A 17,640-nucleotide genomic window follows, 5' to 3' on the forward strand; every position below is an offset into this window, starting at 1 on the left:
CATTTACCATTCTTTGACCATATTTATTTTTAATCATGAAACACATGCTGATCTATAGCTTTTTTTGCACAGGATTTTTTTAGTACAAAATTTCCATTTGTGTAAATAGAGTGGTAATGGGTTTCAAGGTTTAGCAAATGGGTGATATCCTTGTGTTGTGTTTTCATCAACATTTCACTGCTAAGGAGGACTTGTTTCATTATAACCCTGTGGATGATTTTATAACTTATAGCCTATCCTTTGCAGGTTTACACCACCTAAAATAATTAATATTTACAATTTAGTAAAGTAACAATTTTCATGTAATACCCTGATAAATATAAAGGAACTTGAGAGAATGGGAATTGAGGTGAAGATGTCATTTGCTTTTAATATTCATGGAATGAACATAAAAGCTATAATTTTTCAATTATGGGCATTTTATAGGGAAGATATTAACTATACATGTAGAGATTGTTGTACTTTTATGAAAAAATGCAATGCTGGGCAAAAATTATTTCATGGCAGTTGGCACCCATTCTCACTTTGTCTGTCCACTGGTCTTTCTAGACAAAGGGTTAAGCTCAGATTTTTTTATTTCTGACCAAGTACTTAGACTCATAAGTTACTGAGGTTTCCCCTTCTTGTCACTTAACTGACTCTATTGATAATTATTGCATTCTGATCCTGCTGTAGGCAAATAATTTTTCCCTCTTAGCATTCCTCTCCTTTGTGTGTTCACATCAGGCAGTGCCTCCGCTGAAGTCTCTGTCAACAAATCTCCCACAGTTTCTTTGCATCGATGTGCAAAGCTGTGCTTCATATTTTCAGTTTTGCATATGAATTTTTTTGCACAAATAAATTTTTGGCGTTTATATTCATCAATGTTCCTTTGAGATATTCATTTTTTTAAACATGAAATTGTACATTTTTAACATTATTTTTCCTCTTGGCCTCAATATTTCATAAACCTTGATTTTATCTAATTCTTCATGAAGTGTCATCAAAACATCTGTCATGAGAATGTGGGGAACATAACTGGCCTCACCCATGTGGAGTGTTGTCACCCACATGGCCTGGAGACGACAATATGGATTCAAGCTTTCCAGTGATGGCTTACGTGTGGTAAATGTCTCCGTGAATGTTTTTTCTCTTCTGCTTTTACAGGAGTGCATGGAGCACTAATGGTCTATGAGCCACGCTTCACAGCTGACCTCCTGGCAACCCTCCTATCCATCCCGCCTTCAAAAACCCTTCTTCGGAGACATCTGAGTACTCACTTCAAAGATCTAGTTGGCCGAAGTGTCATTGGGGAGAAAAGAGAGGCAGAGGCAACTCCAGGTTATGTGCCTCTCACAGCCACTGCCAAAGTTAAGGTAAAGTTGTGTACCTAACATTAAATCTAATTATTTCTATAAATTATAATTTCAGAGATTTTTTGATAATGTAGTTAATTTTAACCATGTTTATGGATTCATTCCCACCTTTAACTGAATGAAAAGAAAAGGAGAGAAATTCTGGGCACAAAATCTGTACACTTGGCACAAGGAAAACATAATTTAAGTTAACTTTCTAAGTCATTTGTCATGTCATAAAAACTTTTGCATCCATAAGATTGAGTGATTATCTCTTTCATAATTACATCTATAATAGAGCTAGGTTCAGCCATGTAATGGAGGCTGTTTACAATCTATCTAACATTATGAATCTTATAGCTCTTTGTAATTCTCTGTATTCAAGGATAAGTATAAGCAGGTTTAATTGATATTTCAAACTCATGAATTTAAAAGTTACATAAATTAAAGTGAGTCACTGTGACTTATGGACAACTACCATTCGATATAGGTTGTCATAAATAAAAGAGTCCTTAGTGCTATTCTGTAATGGACCTCAGAGCATATGTTCTTCATGTTAGACCCATTACTGTATGCTGACAATACAAATATTAATGTGTCAGCCTCCTCAGTGGACAGTTTGACTGAAAGAGTTGCTGAAGTAGCTCAGATTTTCAATGCATTGTGTCTTCTTAACTTCCTAAAACCCAATTTAAACAAGTCCAGCATGAGACAAATACCAAGAAACTACAGAAGATGCCGCAACAGCAACTTTTAGCCATCCGCTAATATGCATTTCAATGCAATAATTTCAGAGTTCAGCCGAGTGCTTTAGCCAGTTCAGCCTTTGAGGTGTCCTCTTAAACTCTGAAATTTTGGGGACTCGTAAAGGAACAAGATGTTGTGATGAAATACCCGTAATACTCCATACATGTACATAACATCTTGGCCATTTTGAGGTTATGACTGTTTACTAGATGCCTAAAGCTTTCAAAAACACCAATAGCGACCTCCAGTGGAACTATGATATGGCAGGAAATTCAAATTTAAATTTGTCCGGAGATAACTGCCTCACCCTGTATATGTTGCAATTTTTTTCTAAAATTGAGAAGTTTATTTCTGAGGTGTCCTATATTTGTGTATGTATGAATATGCAATGAATTTCCAGACAAATAAATGCATTACTATTATTATTCACTCAAGACCTAGCTGTATGGCAGCTTCCAGTAGAGAGCCATTTGTTCAAGGTTTATGAGATTGTAATTTTGTGGTGCAATATTTCTCTTCAATGTGTAAAATAAACATAAAGTTTCTTTTTACCCTCTTAGTGTAAAATAAAGTTTACTAATATTCCTGAAGGTACTCAAATGAAAAAAAGCAGGATGTACTAGGCTTTAAAAGTAATCGATGACCTACAATCAGTGATAGTTGTATTTTGATTCCCCTTTGGAAGAAATATTTTCTTTGTGAATAAATCATAAATGCTTACTTGAATTGTTTTCCCTATTTATTTTTCAAATGCTAATGTTTTTTGCTTTGCTTCTTCTTGCAAATTTCTGGAGCTATGAAATATTGATTTATATTTTCTAGGTGACAAAGAAAAGCCAGTTCTCTTTGAAGAGGAAAAAGTCAAGGACAGATTTTGATTTAGAGGATTTGATCTGTCCTCTGGTTTCAACTGGTAGGAGTAGTCCTGATCATAACCCTTCAGGTGATAAGGCAGGCAATGGTGATGTAAGTCCTTGCTTCTCTAACTCCTGACCCCTTCTAAGAAACCTTCTCACACAGGTCCTGGAAACCCAAGCTGAACTTGTGCAAGAAAGGGATTAGGGGTAGGAATTGTGTTTCTATGGCAACTCATACTGACAATTATGGCTGTCAAATGTTTGCGTTTCAACCTTGAAATAATATCTCTTCTCCTGTTATTCTTATAACAGTAGCCTGCTAAATAATATAACCTCTGTGAATGTTTATCAAGTCTAACTTACTGTTTCTTAGTGGATGAGATACTCCAAACTTGTACAAAATGTAGTGCTCTCTGAGCTGAGTATTAGTGCGTAACAAGTGAACTAGGAAACTTAACATGTTTTTGCTCCTAAATAAAAATAACCATAATTAATTGGTCTTTTTTGATTTAATCTCATTAATAACTTAAAAGTTATTTTCTTAGGGTATCTATAAAAGCTGTCTTGAATAGAGAATTTAAAAGAATCAATTTTTGGTTCTGATGTATTTATTATATTTGCAGTGAATTTTTCATTGTAACATTATATATTTATATAGAGGCCTAACTCAGTTAGTGGGTATAACAGATTACAAAGTTAATAACCTCTGACAAGTGTAACCTTTAGCGTCTAGTGGGTCAAGTAATGGTTACCCTCCAAAATGCCTAGCGTGTTTCTACACGTAGTTCGAAATACATATGTTAAAATTGTGGAATTTTTGGTTCTTCAGTTTGAGAGATTGTTATTTAATTAACCTTGAAACCAATAATCTGTGTTCAGAATAAAATTCATTAGCGAACATTATCGTGAAATTTTGTGTAAAACATGGTGTAACTAGTTTTGAAATTGTTCATCCCCGTCAAAAATGTCTTCAAAATATTTCACATTTTTCAAAAAAGCAAGGAAAGTACCACTGTCTGTAACAATTTTGGAATTTATGAAACAAAGTTCAGTTGTGTTTAAAGTTATTTGCAGTTTATGTTTGAGTAACGCACAAAATGGCAGCAAAACAGCTAAGGTTTAACCAAAGTCTATACACTTTTTCTATGCTTTATTACTCAATTTGTTCCTTAATGAAATATCTAATAAATTTGTATGCTGTAAAATTCCTCTTTTGTTGTATTTGCTTGAAATTTGCCTAAAGCTAATCAATGCCAACTCCAGTTTTCTATCATTCTGCCAGAAATTTGTGTCCCAAGCTAATTTTCTGTTTGTGCCTGTGAAATTGTCATACATGTTAGCAGTAGTGTAACAAATGTCTTCCCAATGAAATTTAAGTGATTTATACTTTGAAATATTCTGGAGTGTGTCATACCATCCAGAATTTACATATGTGTGATCTTTGTTAAATTTGGCTCCTGTTTAAACATCAGGATTATTATTACTGTATATTGTGGTGTATATGTGAGCATAACTTTTGATCAAAGAATTCATGTTTTATGAAATATTTGCCGCCAGAGGAAATCAGTATATTCACGTGTCAGAAAGTAAGTTCCAACATAGTAATACGTTTTTTGTTCTCTTTATGACATTATATCAGAATAGGCTGTTCTTTGATGAGCATAGATTATTATTATAACCATATAATCATAAGTTTTAAGACAGATGTTGAATATGCATTATTGCTGAAATATAGATCAGTTGATTCTAGTTGGCAACCATCTACATGGAAGGACAGGTTGGTACCAGAATTTTGGTATCCTTCTAAATGTTAGTATTCTTTTTCTAAACTTGTAGGTGTAAGGTGATTAGATATTCTACGTTGGAATATTTTTCAGCTTCTCTCAGTTAATTTCCTTCATTCTCCAATGTGTTGTGTCTTGTGATGGGTTCATTATCACACCTTCTGGTTGTGTGCCCAGCAAAGGATACAATGTATTGGAAAAAAAGCAAATTTATGCAGGGAAGCCAGAAAATATTCAAGAAAATAAATCCTGTGGCAATGTGAAAAACAAGTTGTCCCTTGATACTTAAGATAATTATTATTCGCACTAAAAAACTTGGCATGTGCACCACAATATACAGTGCCTAATTTATTTTGCCAAATACTTGTCAGCTACCATTTTTTTCAGCTTATGCAATCTTCAATTGATGAATGAATTTGAAAAATCATTTCATGTGGTAACTGCAATTCTTCATTCATTTCCATTTTTTTTTCCTTTGCATTTCTGATGAAAGACCAAAGTCAGTCAGAGTTCATTAATGATTCCTCATAGGAGCACCATGTTTACATTGATTCCCTCATATTGCAGAGCGTAGATCACGAAGCAGTTCAAGGAGTAGAGGATGTCTCTCAGGAGAATCGTAATTCCCTGGTGAGTTATAAGATTTTATGACAGGAGAAGAGATATTAGCACAGAGGTGAACCCAAACTGAATTTTGGTGTTGTTTACTTGGTTCGTATGTTTTATTGTGAAAGGTATGTCTGAATTTTGAGAAACTGATGCATGGTATGATCATTATGGACTCAATGGGAAGTATCATTGAACTGTAAAACTAGGGCGTATCATCACCATAGTGAAATTAGTGGAATAATGTACTTGTGAAATATTTTATACTAATGTACATTTGCTGGAATTTTACTGCCCAATTCTACTGTTCTGTGATTATATTTTTTGTTGAGTGAAAAATTAAATTTTTGATCCTTTTACTGTACTTGTCTTTCATTTTATCCGAACTTTTATGGCGAGTACCCATAATTGAACATACTAATGTCAAAGTAAACTATGTCATCTCTATTAAATTTACCTTTTATATCATTTTTATTACATTTTGGTATTATTTTATGTATGTCCCAGATCATTGAATTTATTATACCTTATAAAAAAAATTATTTTTAATTTGGCTTTGGTTCTCATATTATTTTTGTTATTCAGGGCCTGCTGTGCAATGATAACTTGGCTCATCTTGAGAGGACCAGCAATGTTTAAGCATCCATTGTATGTAACGTAGTTGTTATTACCAAGGATGTGTTAAGGAAACTTTAACTGAAAATGAAATGTATAATGAAGAAAGAAGAGTTATTATCAATGCTGCAGGGTAATATGTGTGTGCACCATTTTCTATGAAAAATCATGCGTGTATACAGTAATATTTTCGTAAGGATATCACAGTTGCATTATCGTCATTAAAAGTTTAGTTTTCTACGAATATTAAATGCTGTTACTATTATTTGGCAATTAAGATGAAATGCATTTGGTTGGGCATTTATAAGCAAAGCTCAAATTTATTTCCTACCTCCACTTGGATAAATGGTGTGAGTATCAAAGGGAAATAATGTATTAATTACTGCAGCTAATGTAAAAAGAATTTCCCACAAATATTCTGAAACAATGCACAACTGTTAGCCTTGTAATTAGTTGATGCATTTGACAATAATTCCTTTTTGGTACTAAAAAGCAGCTGTAAAATGTCTAAGAAAATATCTAGGAATGAGCATTGAAGTTGTTGTTGAAAATCATGGTATATATATAAATATATATATATATATACCTAGCCTACTGCAAATAATTGCAACACAAATCTTGAGGATCAGACTCTTTTCATATCTGAATTAGTTTTGTAAACACTTTTTGGCTGTTTTATTCAGTCCATGAACATGTTTTAATGGAAAAATTTATGTTAATTATCACTGTTTCTACCACCAATTATTGCACAGATAATTTTGAACTAATGTCTAACTGCACTGTCTACAAAGAATGCCATCAAATTTTTAATTATTCGTTTGCATATTTAGTTGACTCTTTGATGACATTCAAAATTATTTGCTTAATTTAGTTGTTAATTTTTGCACGAAAACCCTGGGTCTCGCAGGTTCATTGCTATCACATACCTTTGTGCTATATCATAATATGACTAATTTTTTAATGAACCACAGGAAATTTTCATATGTTATACTGACTTACCCAGAAGCTTTGTTACATGTATTTCCTATCTACCATTTAATTGGTGGTAAACTTGGCCAATGTATCCAGACTGCCATTTCTCATATGGACATCTTTGATTGGATACTCTTTATAAACTTTTGAACGTAAATGCAATTTTTATTAATTTACCAAACTCTAAATCATTAGTACATACATGGTATGACTACCTCAAGTATAATCTTTGGACTTTAATTTCTTAACTCAAATAGTATTTTGAAGTGGCATTAACGGTTTTTGACTAAAAACAAGCAATGTGCCACAAGTTCACAAGAGACAGTAATTATTTTTAATTGGCAGTTTATTTAAACTCATTCTGCTTAGTATGCAGTTTTGGTAGAATCCTATGATGTCAGTTTAACTGAAGTAAGTGCTTTTAATTATTTTATATTGCTTGAATACTGGTCTTTTTTTTCAACCTGAATCACTCCCATTTTTTATACTAAGTATGAGGTGCCTGGGAATTGTGTCAACTTGTCTTGTTCAAGTCGGATTCTTGTCATTGGACCAAATAAGAAGTTGGTGTGATTGTAGAATCAGTCATTATTTTATATATTATTGTAGCTAGTTTATTAAAAGTAAATTATACTAAGATGTAACAAGAATTTTCTTATAGAAAAATTAATTGTTTAATATTTGTAATGCCAGTGATGAATGTTCATTCATTTTGTTTGAACACAGCACATATAATTACAATATGCATTTGGTTCATTCCTCCCAAGGATTTGTAATGCTATTATTAATACATTTCTATTGCAAGTTTAAAAACCAAAATTTCATATTGATACACACTTTTATAAATTAGAGTTCCTTGCTGAAGAAAGTGTTTTTGAAAACATCTTATGTGACTAATGAAAGTTGACCTTTCATAATATTCATTATGAAAAATGTTTGTTGCCTACAGAGACAATAAATCAGAAAGTAATGGTAGATAATTAAAATTTGTTAGACTCGTGTATCAGTCAGTGTTGCTGTGGAAAAAAATATTATAGGACATACTGTTTAAGAAGTACTGTTATGATACAGAAGTGTTTACCTTTCATTATTGACAAGCAAGAATGGAATGAGTCATTTTGGTCACTATTTCATATGTTACTACTGTGTCTTATTGGCACAATGAGGTGTTTGATGATTACTATAATATCAGAGTGGAATTAAAGCAAGGTACAAATTTTGCATGTCACTTGTTAGTGAAGCAATTATATCTATTTATTTATGTATTTTAGTGTAGGAATATAATTTTTTGTTTCAACTACCTAAGGTTTTTGATAATATTGGAAATGGAAATGTCTGCAACCGAATCCCATAGGAAAATAAAAGGGACAAACATGCATCTTTGCACTGTGCCAAATTGAGCATAAAATCATCGATTGGTCAAGTTGAAAAACATTGTTTGTAAAGTGATAGCTCTTGGAAGGCCAATTGCTTATTAAACATGTAAAATTATTTACTGAAATAAAGAATAATTCCATTACACAAGTAACTTTTTAACAAAAGTGAATTGAATGTTCTTTAGTTACGCTTGTATTTTATATTATTGGTTTCCCAGTTGATGTAAAGTATGTTATTATAAAATTATCAATTATAACCATTATAAAGCCTTACCATAGGCTCTAAGAATATGTTGTAAGGCTTGCCAATGAGAATGCCAAGTTTTTTATCATAATAAGTACATCAAAACTGAAATGTTATAATAATTTAACTGTTGCTCGAATTAATATGAAAAATCCAGAGTTCTTCCATGCTGATTCAAATTTGTCATAACTATCATACCTAGATGTATTGAAATGTAATGAAATAATTGACTTTGTAATTCCACACACTTTATTTAAAAAACACACGACCCAGGTTTCGACGTTGAACGTCATCATCAGGTGGTCCTCATAGAAGCACGCTGGCTATATATACCTTCTGATCATAGGAGGGGGGGGTTGGTCAGAGAGGGAGGTCGGAGGGGTAAAAAGGTTACAATGTAGCTGGGAAGAAAAGACAATTACATTTTTGATTTAGAAGAGTGGTAGGTCTAGGAGTGGGGAGTGGGAGGGATACAAAATTTCGTTGGCAAGATCATCTTTCCAACGGACACATTTCAAAATTTCTAACTGCTCTTGCCAACGAAATTTTGTATCCCTCCCACTCCCCACTCCTAGACCTACCACTCTTCTAAATCAAAAATGTAATTGTCTTTTCTTCCCAGCTACATTGTAACCTTTTTACCCCTCCGACCTCCCTCTCTGACCAACCCCCCCCTCCTATGATCAGAAGGTATATATAGCCAGCGTGCTTCTATGAGGACCACCTGATGATGACGTTCAACGTCGAAACCTGGGTCGTGTGTTTTTTAAATAAAGTGTGTGGAATTACAAAGTCAATTATTTCATTACATTTCAATATGTTATGCAAATTCCACAAAGTTACGCCTGAGACAACAAATTTTATACCTAGATGTGTCGCAGTAGTCCAGAGGGAGAGCATTGGACTACCGACTGGAGGGCCCGGGTTCGATTCCTGGGCATCCTCAGCTCCACCCAAGCTGTGTGATATTTCAGGTACCAGATCTTCCTGGGAAACCATAACTGGCATAGGGAAAGGAATTGGGCCCCTTAACCCTGATGTGAATTTCACACACCGTCGGGCATAGTACTGGGTGAACTCTTCCATCACCTATCAAACCGACCATCGGATTGATTTCTGTATATATGGTTTTTTTATCATACCTAGTCATCCTGAAGCACTATAACCTTGATGTGGTGGGAGAGCATGTGAAATCTGATGGCCCCTATAGCTGTGCTGGCAGGAGCAATGGTATTTGGTCTGGGTAGGGTCACCCATGCAAGATAGTTTGAAGAATAGGAGCCAGACAAAAGGTAACCATGAAGCCTCTGTTCTTCAGTGAGGTGGCTGCAAAGACATCTCACCCCAATGGGGTGGCCATTGAGTAATGGTGTCACATTAAAATTACTGCTGAGGAAGGCAACGGAAAAGGTTAATAACCTTATCAAACGTGACCACAAAAGTGACTTTGATACAGAAATTCTGCATTTCAAAAATAAAGGCCATAGACTTGATGCATTCGAGCAATTAGAAATTTTAAAATGTGTCCATTGCAAGGATGAACTTGCTAATGAAATTTTGTATCCATCCTACTCCCCCCTCCTAGATCTACCACTCTTTCATGTCCAGCGCACCCCACAGGGGATATCCCCCTCTTAAACAAACCCCCATCAACAATCGACACTGAAAACTCTACTTCCTTTTCCCTCTCATTTAGCCAGCCTTGGTGGCAGCAGGGTAGTGTCCTCACCTGCCAACTCTTGAGGTCTCGGATGCAATTCCCACCTTGGTGGTTTTTCCTTCATCTAGGGCTTGGGTGTTTTTAATTGTCTTCGATGTAATATTTAGGGGTTAGGTGGAAGAAGGGAATAAAAAGTCTCAATCTCACCCAAATGAAGCCATTAAATAAACAAATCTGCATGTTAACCTTTTTACCCCCCTCCACCCTCCCTACCTCTCCCCTCTCTTGCTCTGAAGGAATATATGCAAAGTTGTGTTCTGTGAGGATCACCTGATTATGATGTCCAACGTCAAAACCTAGGTTGTGTTCCAAATAGTGTGTGGAATTACAAAGTTACTTATTTCATCTCAATATGGGTATAGTTATAATGAAACAGCCATGTTAAATGTCATCAATATAAATATTACTTGATTGGAAAAAATAAATTTTTAAATGTGATAAAGATTGCCACAAAAAAAACTATCAATTGAGTAAAGTGGCTTAGCAAGTAACCTGGTAAATACCCTCTTCTTGAAATTTTGGGATGCAATAGGATTTTAACTGAGTTGGCAACCAGCTATACAATTAAATGTTCACATTATGAAATCAAATGTACGTTGAGAGCAGCCTAGAATAAGTAGTATTCAAATTTGCTTTGCCCCTAATAGTGTGCTTATGGATATCAGATCTTAATTGGTAAGATTCTAGATTAGTTTTCACACAAATCAGAGCCTTAAAGATATATAAACTAAATACAGTTGTGATTACATGCCTAATAAAAAAAGGCAGAATCACTTGTCGGTTTAGTAGCAAGAGAGCGAATAGCTTTCTTTTGTGGTTGCAAGATTTATTTAACGTGTGGAATGACCCCATGCCTCAACACCATAATTCAAATGGCAATGTAAGAAGGTATGGTGAAGTGTTTAATGATACTAATTTGAAATGAGAAAGTTGAGCTTTCTTAACATATGAACAGCTTTACTCAGTTTATTACAAACTCAATGTCTACCAGTTAAGTATTGCTTCAATCTAAATTCCTCGTATTTAAGCAGTTTCAATTTCAGTTATTTTTTATTTGAGACTGCATGCAAAATGCTGGGTTTTTTCAAATTTTAAATGTTTATGATTAATATTAAACCATTCATTAGCCTGTCTTCGGCATAGTGCCTTTGCATCTTCTGAATGTTGACATTTTTGTACAAAAGTAGTGTCATTAGCATATGAAACAGATTTGGATTTCATATTGCGAGGGTAATCCCAGAAGTACCCGACCCAACAAAGAAAATACAAAAATTTATTTAGTTTTCAACATAATCTCCTTTCAGCGCTATACACTTTTCCCAGCAATATTCAATAAGTTTGATACCCTTTTCATAATAATAATTGTCTTGCTCCTCAGAATAGCCATTAACTACCGACATCACTTCTTCACCATTGGAAAATCTTTGACCACCGAGCCATTTTTTTCAAGTTTGCGAACAGAAAATAATCCAAGGGGGCTAAATATGGCAAATTGGGTGCATGAAGTAGCAACTTAAACTTTAAGTAATTAATTTTGGTTATTGCATTAACGGATTTGTGAGCTGGTGCATTATCTTGATGAAATAACGCTTTCTTCTCAGCCAAATGCGGCCACTTTAGCATGATTTCTTCACTCAAACGTTGCAATAAGTTTGCATCATACTCGCCGTTGATAGTTTTTCCTTTTTCAAGATGGTTAATGAAAATTATTCCACGGGCATATAAAAAATCTGATGCCATGACCTTGCCTGCAGATGAAACGGTCTCCACCTTCTTTGGAGGCAGTTCTCCCTTTTGAATCCATTGTTTTGATTGTTCTTTTTTCACGGGTGTGAAGTAATGGACCCATGTTTCATCCATGGTTATGAAATGGCACAAAAATTCTGCTTTGTTGCTGTAAAACTTAGCTAAACACTGAATTGAAACATCTTCACTACACTGGTTTTGCTCGAGTGTGAGTAAACGCGGCAACCATCTTGTACACAGCTTTCTCATGTCCAAATTTTCACTCAATATATGATGTACCACACTTTTTGAAATGTTTACTTTGTCTGCTAGCTGGTGCACTTTCAGTCAACAATCATCCATTATCACATTGTGGATTTTCTTCACCTTTTCTGGAGTCGTCACCTCATTTGGTCTACCAATGCGATGCTTGTCTCGACAGTTTGTATGCCCTTGTTTAAACTCTGCAACCCAATATTTTACTGTTGTAAACGAAGGAGCAGACTTACCCAGAGTAGAATCCAGTTCACTTTTTATATTGGTTGGGCTGAAGCCTTTAGGCTGAAGAAGTATTGTATCACATAAGGGTGACCAATTTTCTCCATTTTCACAAATTCACTGAAAACTTTCTCTATTGATGGCTGCCAAACAAATATTTAACAAAGTAGCGTCTTTAAACTTGGAATATATGTATTATAGATTACATCCTTTCCAATACAGTGATATTTTTCCAACAACTACCGCCATCTCTAGGTCAGGCCGGATACTTCTGTGGCTTCCCATGTACAAAGCAAATCACTGATCATGATGATGAACGGTATTTGGCCAAGCACAAAACCCTGTGGAATACCACATTTTACTTAAAGAGCTGAAGATTGTCCGCCATCAAGTTCAACCAATTGGTGGCAATCAGCCAGATATGACTTGACACAGTTGAAAGCCTTAATGAGATTACATAGTGTTACAGAGTCTTATATCAGAGCCCTATCTTTTAATGCATTAATGGCATAATTATCTCTGAACTCCACAGCCATAATTGTAGATTTCCCTGATCAAAAGCCATACTGTGATTCAGAAAACAGATTTTACCAAAAACAGGGACAATGGAAATGGGGCGATAGTTGGCTAAATTGTCTTTATTGCCTTTCTTATGGACAGGTACTGATTTGGAATATTTTAGAACTGTTGGGACAGAACCATAGATATCCTTTATATCTAAGTTATAAAAAGTATTTACAGCCAATATAATATCCATTGAGGTGACAAAATTCCATTTAAAATTTAAATTATTTGTGGAAATATTTTGCAGCATATTGCCATTATTGGCAGCATCAATTTTTTCAAAGAAGGTATTGCCTTTAATAGCTTTTAAGAAAAAATTGTTTGCAGTATCTGGGGTAAAAGGAAGATTTTATTTTGCATTACCATTACCAACTTCTTCATTGATTACTCTCCATGCTGCCTTTTGTTTAATTTCTCAATTGAAAATAATATCCTTTTATGTTTTATTTTCTTCACACCTAATTGAATAATAATAATATATGCTATATTTCATGTTAGCCTCTTTGTCATTCAGGCTCCCACTGGTTTTTTAAGAGTGGTACTAATTAAGTGAATCATTTCTAAGAGCTAATAACTCCTCAGTATACAAAAGATTATTTGTCCTCTTAGTGAGGTTAGAATCAATTGTAGGTATGGTGAGTTGATAAAATTTGCTCATATTTATTGAAAATCATTATATTTTTTATTTATTTCAAATTAGCTTAAAAACTGTAGTTTTCCACGCTCATTTATGGTAACACTTGGCTGGCTTTGACAGTTTCAAATATTTATCAAATATGCAAAGTCAAATTCATTCGCAACTAACTTGAATACCTAAGAGGGTATATTTGATAAACATTTTCTGGATAACATATATGTATCTGATTTTATTCCTTAAATGTGGTATATTTTTGACAAAAGGAGAAAACTGAATTTAGTCAATAAAAACTCTTCCTCTCACTTTTCCCCAAGCCTTTTAAGTAGTTCCTTAGGAATGTTGACTATCCATTGGCCTTTTTAGATTTAAATCCCTTAGGGCCCTTTCTTGCCATCAAGTATGCATGGCCATCTAAAACTAAGCCATCCTCATCTATGTCATATTCTCTTCCCATGTCTAATCTTGCTGACCAAATATCTTTACAATAACGTTCTTCTATATATTCCTCCTTCTCTCTTGTATCTTATCTGGTAGAGCTAATATTTTTCGTGGCGTACCTTTGATTTTTGTCACAGATTTTCCCTTCTTACTTCCTGACAGTGTTTTGACCTCCCTGTTTAGTATACCAAATACACCCTTCCTTTGTTATGTTCCATATCCTAGAACTGAATCATCCACCATGCTTCTTTTGCTCTCTTTGCTCCCTATCTCAGTTAATTATTGAACTCTTCATACATCCTTCTACCTAACTCAGTGTTTACATTCTTCTATTTCCTTCTCTAGTCTACCTTTCTAATCATCTTGTCCCTTATCCATGGTTTCCTCGTCCTTGTGCTGATAGTAATTATCAAATGTTTCCCTGCAAGAACACACCTGATTAAGTCCTCCCAACTGATCGTATACCTCATCGACTTCTTCCTACCTATGATTGTTCGATGGCATGTATACCTGAACAATGACTAAGTCCATTGGGCCTACTTTTACTTCTACTAATAATATTATTAATTGCCTGATCTATGTTCACTATGCTTCCTCTTACATTTTTATTTAATATTGTAACCACCCCTAGCTAGTTTTCTTTCCCTCTGCTGTATACTACTCTATAGCTATCACTCTAGTAATTCCCCTTATTATTCCATCTCACCTCACATTGACCTAAAATATCTATAATTCCCCTCTCCATCTCTTGCTTTATAGATTTTGATTTTCCTATCCTCAAAATTGTCCCAATATTCTAAGTGTCTAGTCTAACTAATTTGGTCTTCTTCTGCATCTTTGTGCAAATACTGTCGCTTTTGCTTTTCAAGGATTTCATGAGATAATGACAGATGATGATGATTTGTAGTACATGTACTATATAACTCTAAATTGTGTACAATCACCTTTTAATTATGAAACCTAAAAAATTATATAAAATACTTTGACAGTATAAGAATTCTCATATAACTTCTAATTAGGTGATAATTTCAGAAGATAATCAAGCTTTTCTTAACCATTTGACTGTATAGAGATTGGTATTTATCCATTCACTGGAACTATTGAAATTGAGAACTGAAGATAAGAACCAAATTGGCGTCGTAACTGAAAGTAGAACTGATGCATCACTAGTATGTATTTATGCTAACTAAATGATTATAGTATGGATGTTTTCATGTGTAATAAGGTATGTTCTCCTGTCATATTTTCTAGCAACAATTGAATCCCTTGAGCCCTAGTGACCTCCGTTAATATGTCTGGGGACTAGGGCGTTTAAGGACAGGAACCATACAAACCAAAGGAAACCAATGGAACATTTTCAATTTAATTTAAAGAGGTGAACTTTTAGCTTACATTTTGTATACCAGAGACTATACAATTAGTGCTACATTTGTAGATGGATGTGATGGTTGAAGGTGTCATTTACACTCACATATATTTTAAAAGGAGAGCAAATAAGATTTCACAGAGCTTCCTAGTGTATGCAAGGTATGCAATAGATAACAAAAACGTTATCTCTATATCTTCAAAATTCATATTATGGAGCTAAATTAAACTTGATTTTACTGCCATGAACTATTTGAGCTAGATTGCAACAGCCATGACCACACATTTTGCTAAAGAAAAAAGCTTGCTGTGATAATCATGGCAATAATTCATTAAAGAATGGTTTTCAAATGCACCCTGAAAAAGGGAAGCCACAGAAGTATGAAAATGCACTAAGACTAATATGACAAACATATCATATGCTCAAATGTAAAAATGAAGAATCCAATTCTCACAGAAATACAGGAGTACAATGTTGTGTAACATGTTCAACATTTAGTGAAAACACTTTTGTACAAGACTCACTTAAAGACACTCAGCAGCTGTTTCAAATTCATACTGATGAATGCTCAAACCACTGACTCCATGGCCTCATTCTACAAAAAACAAAGTGTCACCAATGCACAGCATATTTTGACATTTCATGCATATAAACTAAAAAGGCGGAGCCTTTTCATAAAAAATACTGGAATTGAAGTCCATATTCATTTTTCTCGAACAATGCCCAGTGGTAGCTTTGCACTCTATGCTTAAAATAACATTTTCTCTTCTCATGATGAGAAAATACTTGTAGTGATGCCAAATAAAAAAGTAATGGTGGTTTTTAGTAATATCCGTTTGGTTTTTTTAAAAGATGTATTGTTATATATTCCATCTACATTGATATGCGTACACTTTGTGATACCTTTAACCGACCATGTTGATGATTTGTAAGGTACAGTTTGTGGTGGCAGTTTAGAAATTTCTTTTTGAGTGCCTTTGCTGAATTGTGCCGGCATCTTTTATGGTTTGAAATGGATGAAATTGAGGGGAACAGAGCTTCTCTTGGGTTTGGTTATCATACTGGGGGAAGCAGTTGAGGTCATGGTTATGCAAAAGAGTTTAGCCATCTTACTATACATTAATATTTATCAATTACATTTCCTTTCTTCTCACAATTCCCAATGATGATATGTGCACAACATCACTCATAATGAGTGAGAGTCACTGAGGGAAAAGAAAGTTTTCCACACATGTTCCTCCCATCCCTACAAGCCATGCTATCTATAAATGTACTGACAAATACACCTTCTTCACTGGTATTTACATATACCAGATGTGATATCTACATCCCTCCATCAGTGCCCATATCCAGATATAGTAAAGAGATTATTCCTTTTTACTGCACATTATAGACAGCATTACATTATTTTACTTTGTTTGCAAGGATATTAACAAATTAATAATGTGAACGTCGGTATTGAGCATGTGTACTGCCTTTGAAATGAAGGCATGTATGAAATACGAAAGTAATGCAGAGTGGTGAAAGTGAGTATGTAATACAGCACTCTTTTTGATATTTCATGGTACTTGTAATTAAGGCCTATAAGTTACCAACAGTAATGCCTATTGAATGGGTCTATGGTTATGATAAGGTTACTTTATTGGCAAATTATTTTGAACACTTACTTATATTCTTTGGAATTTTAAATGTACAGGCAGGTACATGTACCTGTATATGCAGTAGAAGTGGTGCCAGAGAGGAAGTCAGATTGAAGTGACAAGAGAGATAGTGCAACTAGAAGGCCATATGTTACTGTATACAGTTGGAGACATGAGGTGAAATATGTACGGATAAGCACAGATCTACAACGCCCATATTATCACAGTAGTCAAAATGAGTACGCTTGGGGAGTGGACTAATAATGATATGCACTGCTAAGCATTTAGAAAGTAGGATTGTAGTGAGTTCCCTTTGGCATTTATTGTACGACCACATTTCCATTAAAGGGTCTAGTAGAAATTGTTGAATACATTTTTCTAAATACAGAAGCAAAAACTTAAGATAAAATTTTTTATGGTAGAATACAAGAAAAAATAATTATTTTCTGCTTTGATGATTGATTACGATATATTTAAGTTTTAAGTTTAGTGATAGCCATAAAGATGAATTAAAAAT

At 34.2% G+C, this 17,640-nt stretch overlaps 1 protein-coding gene across 1 annotated transcript in view; it reads left to right on the forward strand.

The window, feature by feature from the left end:
* The window catches only part of Liprin-beta (liprin-beta 1), a 36,701-nt gene extending 28,262 nt beyond the window's left edge, over positions 1-8,439 (forward strand). Inside the window, exons 13-16 of the mRNA XM_071597052.1 lie at positions 1,147-1,355; positions 2,904-3,047; positions 5,290-5,352; positions 5,914-8,439. Coding sequence (XP_071453153.1) covers positions 1,147-1,355; positions 2,904-3,047; positions 5,290-5,352; positions 5,914-5,967 — 470 coding nt within the window. The 3' untranslated portion in view covers positions 5,968-8,439. The remainder of the gene's footprint in view (positions 1-1,146; positions 1,356-2,903; positions 3,048-5,289; positions 5,353-5,913) is intronic.
* The last annotated feature ends 9,201 nt before the right edge of the window (positions 8,440-17,640 follow it).

This window comes from Hetaerina americana, unplaced genomic scaffold, assembly GCF_022747635.1.
Source record: "Hetaerina americana unplaced genomic scaffold, ioHetAmer1.1.p SCAF_8, whole genome shotgun sequence".
Classification (NCBI taxonomy): Eukaryota; Metazoa; Arthropoda; class Insecta; order Odonata; family Calopterygidae; genus Hetaerina; species Hetaerina americana.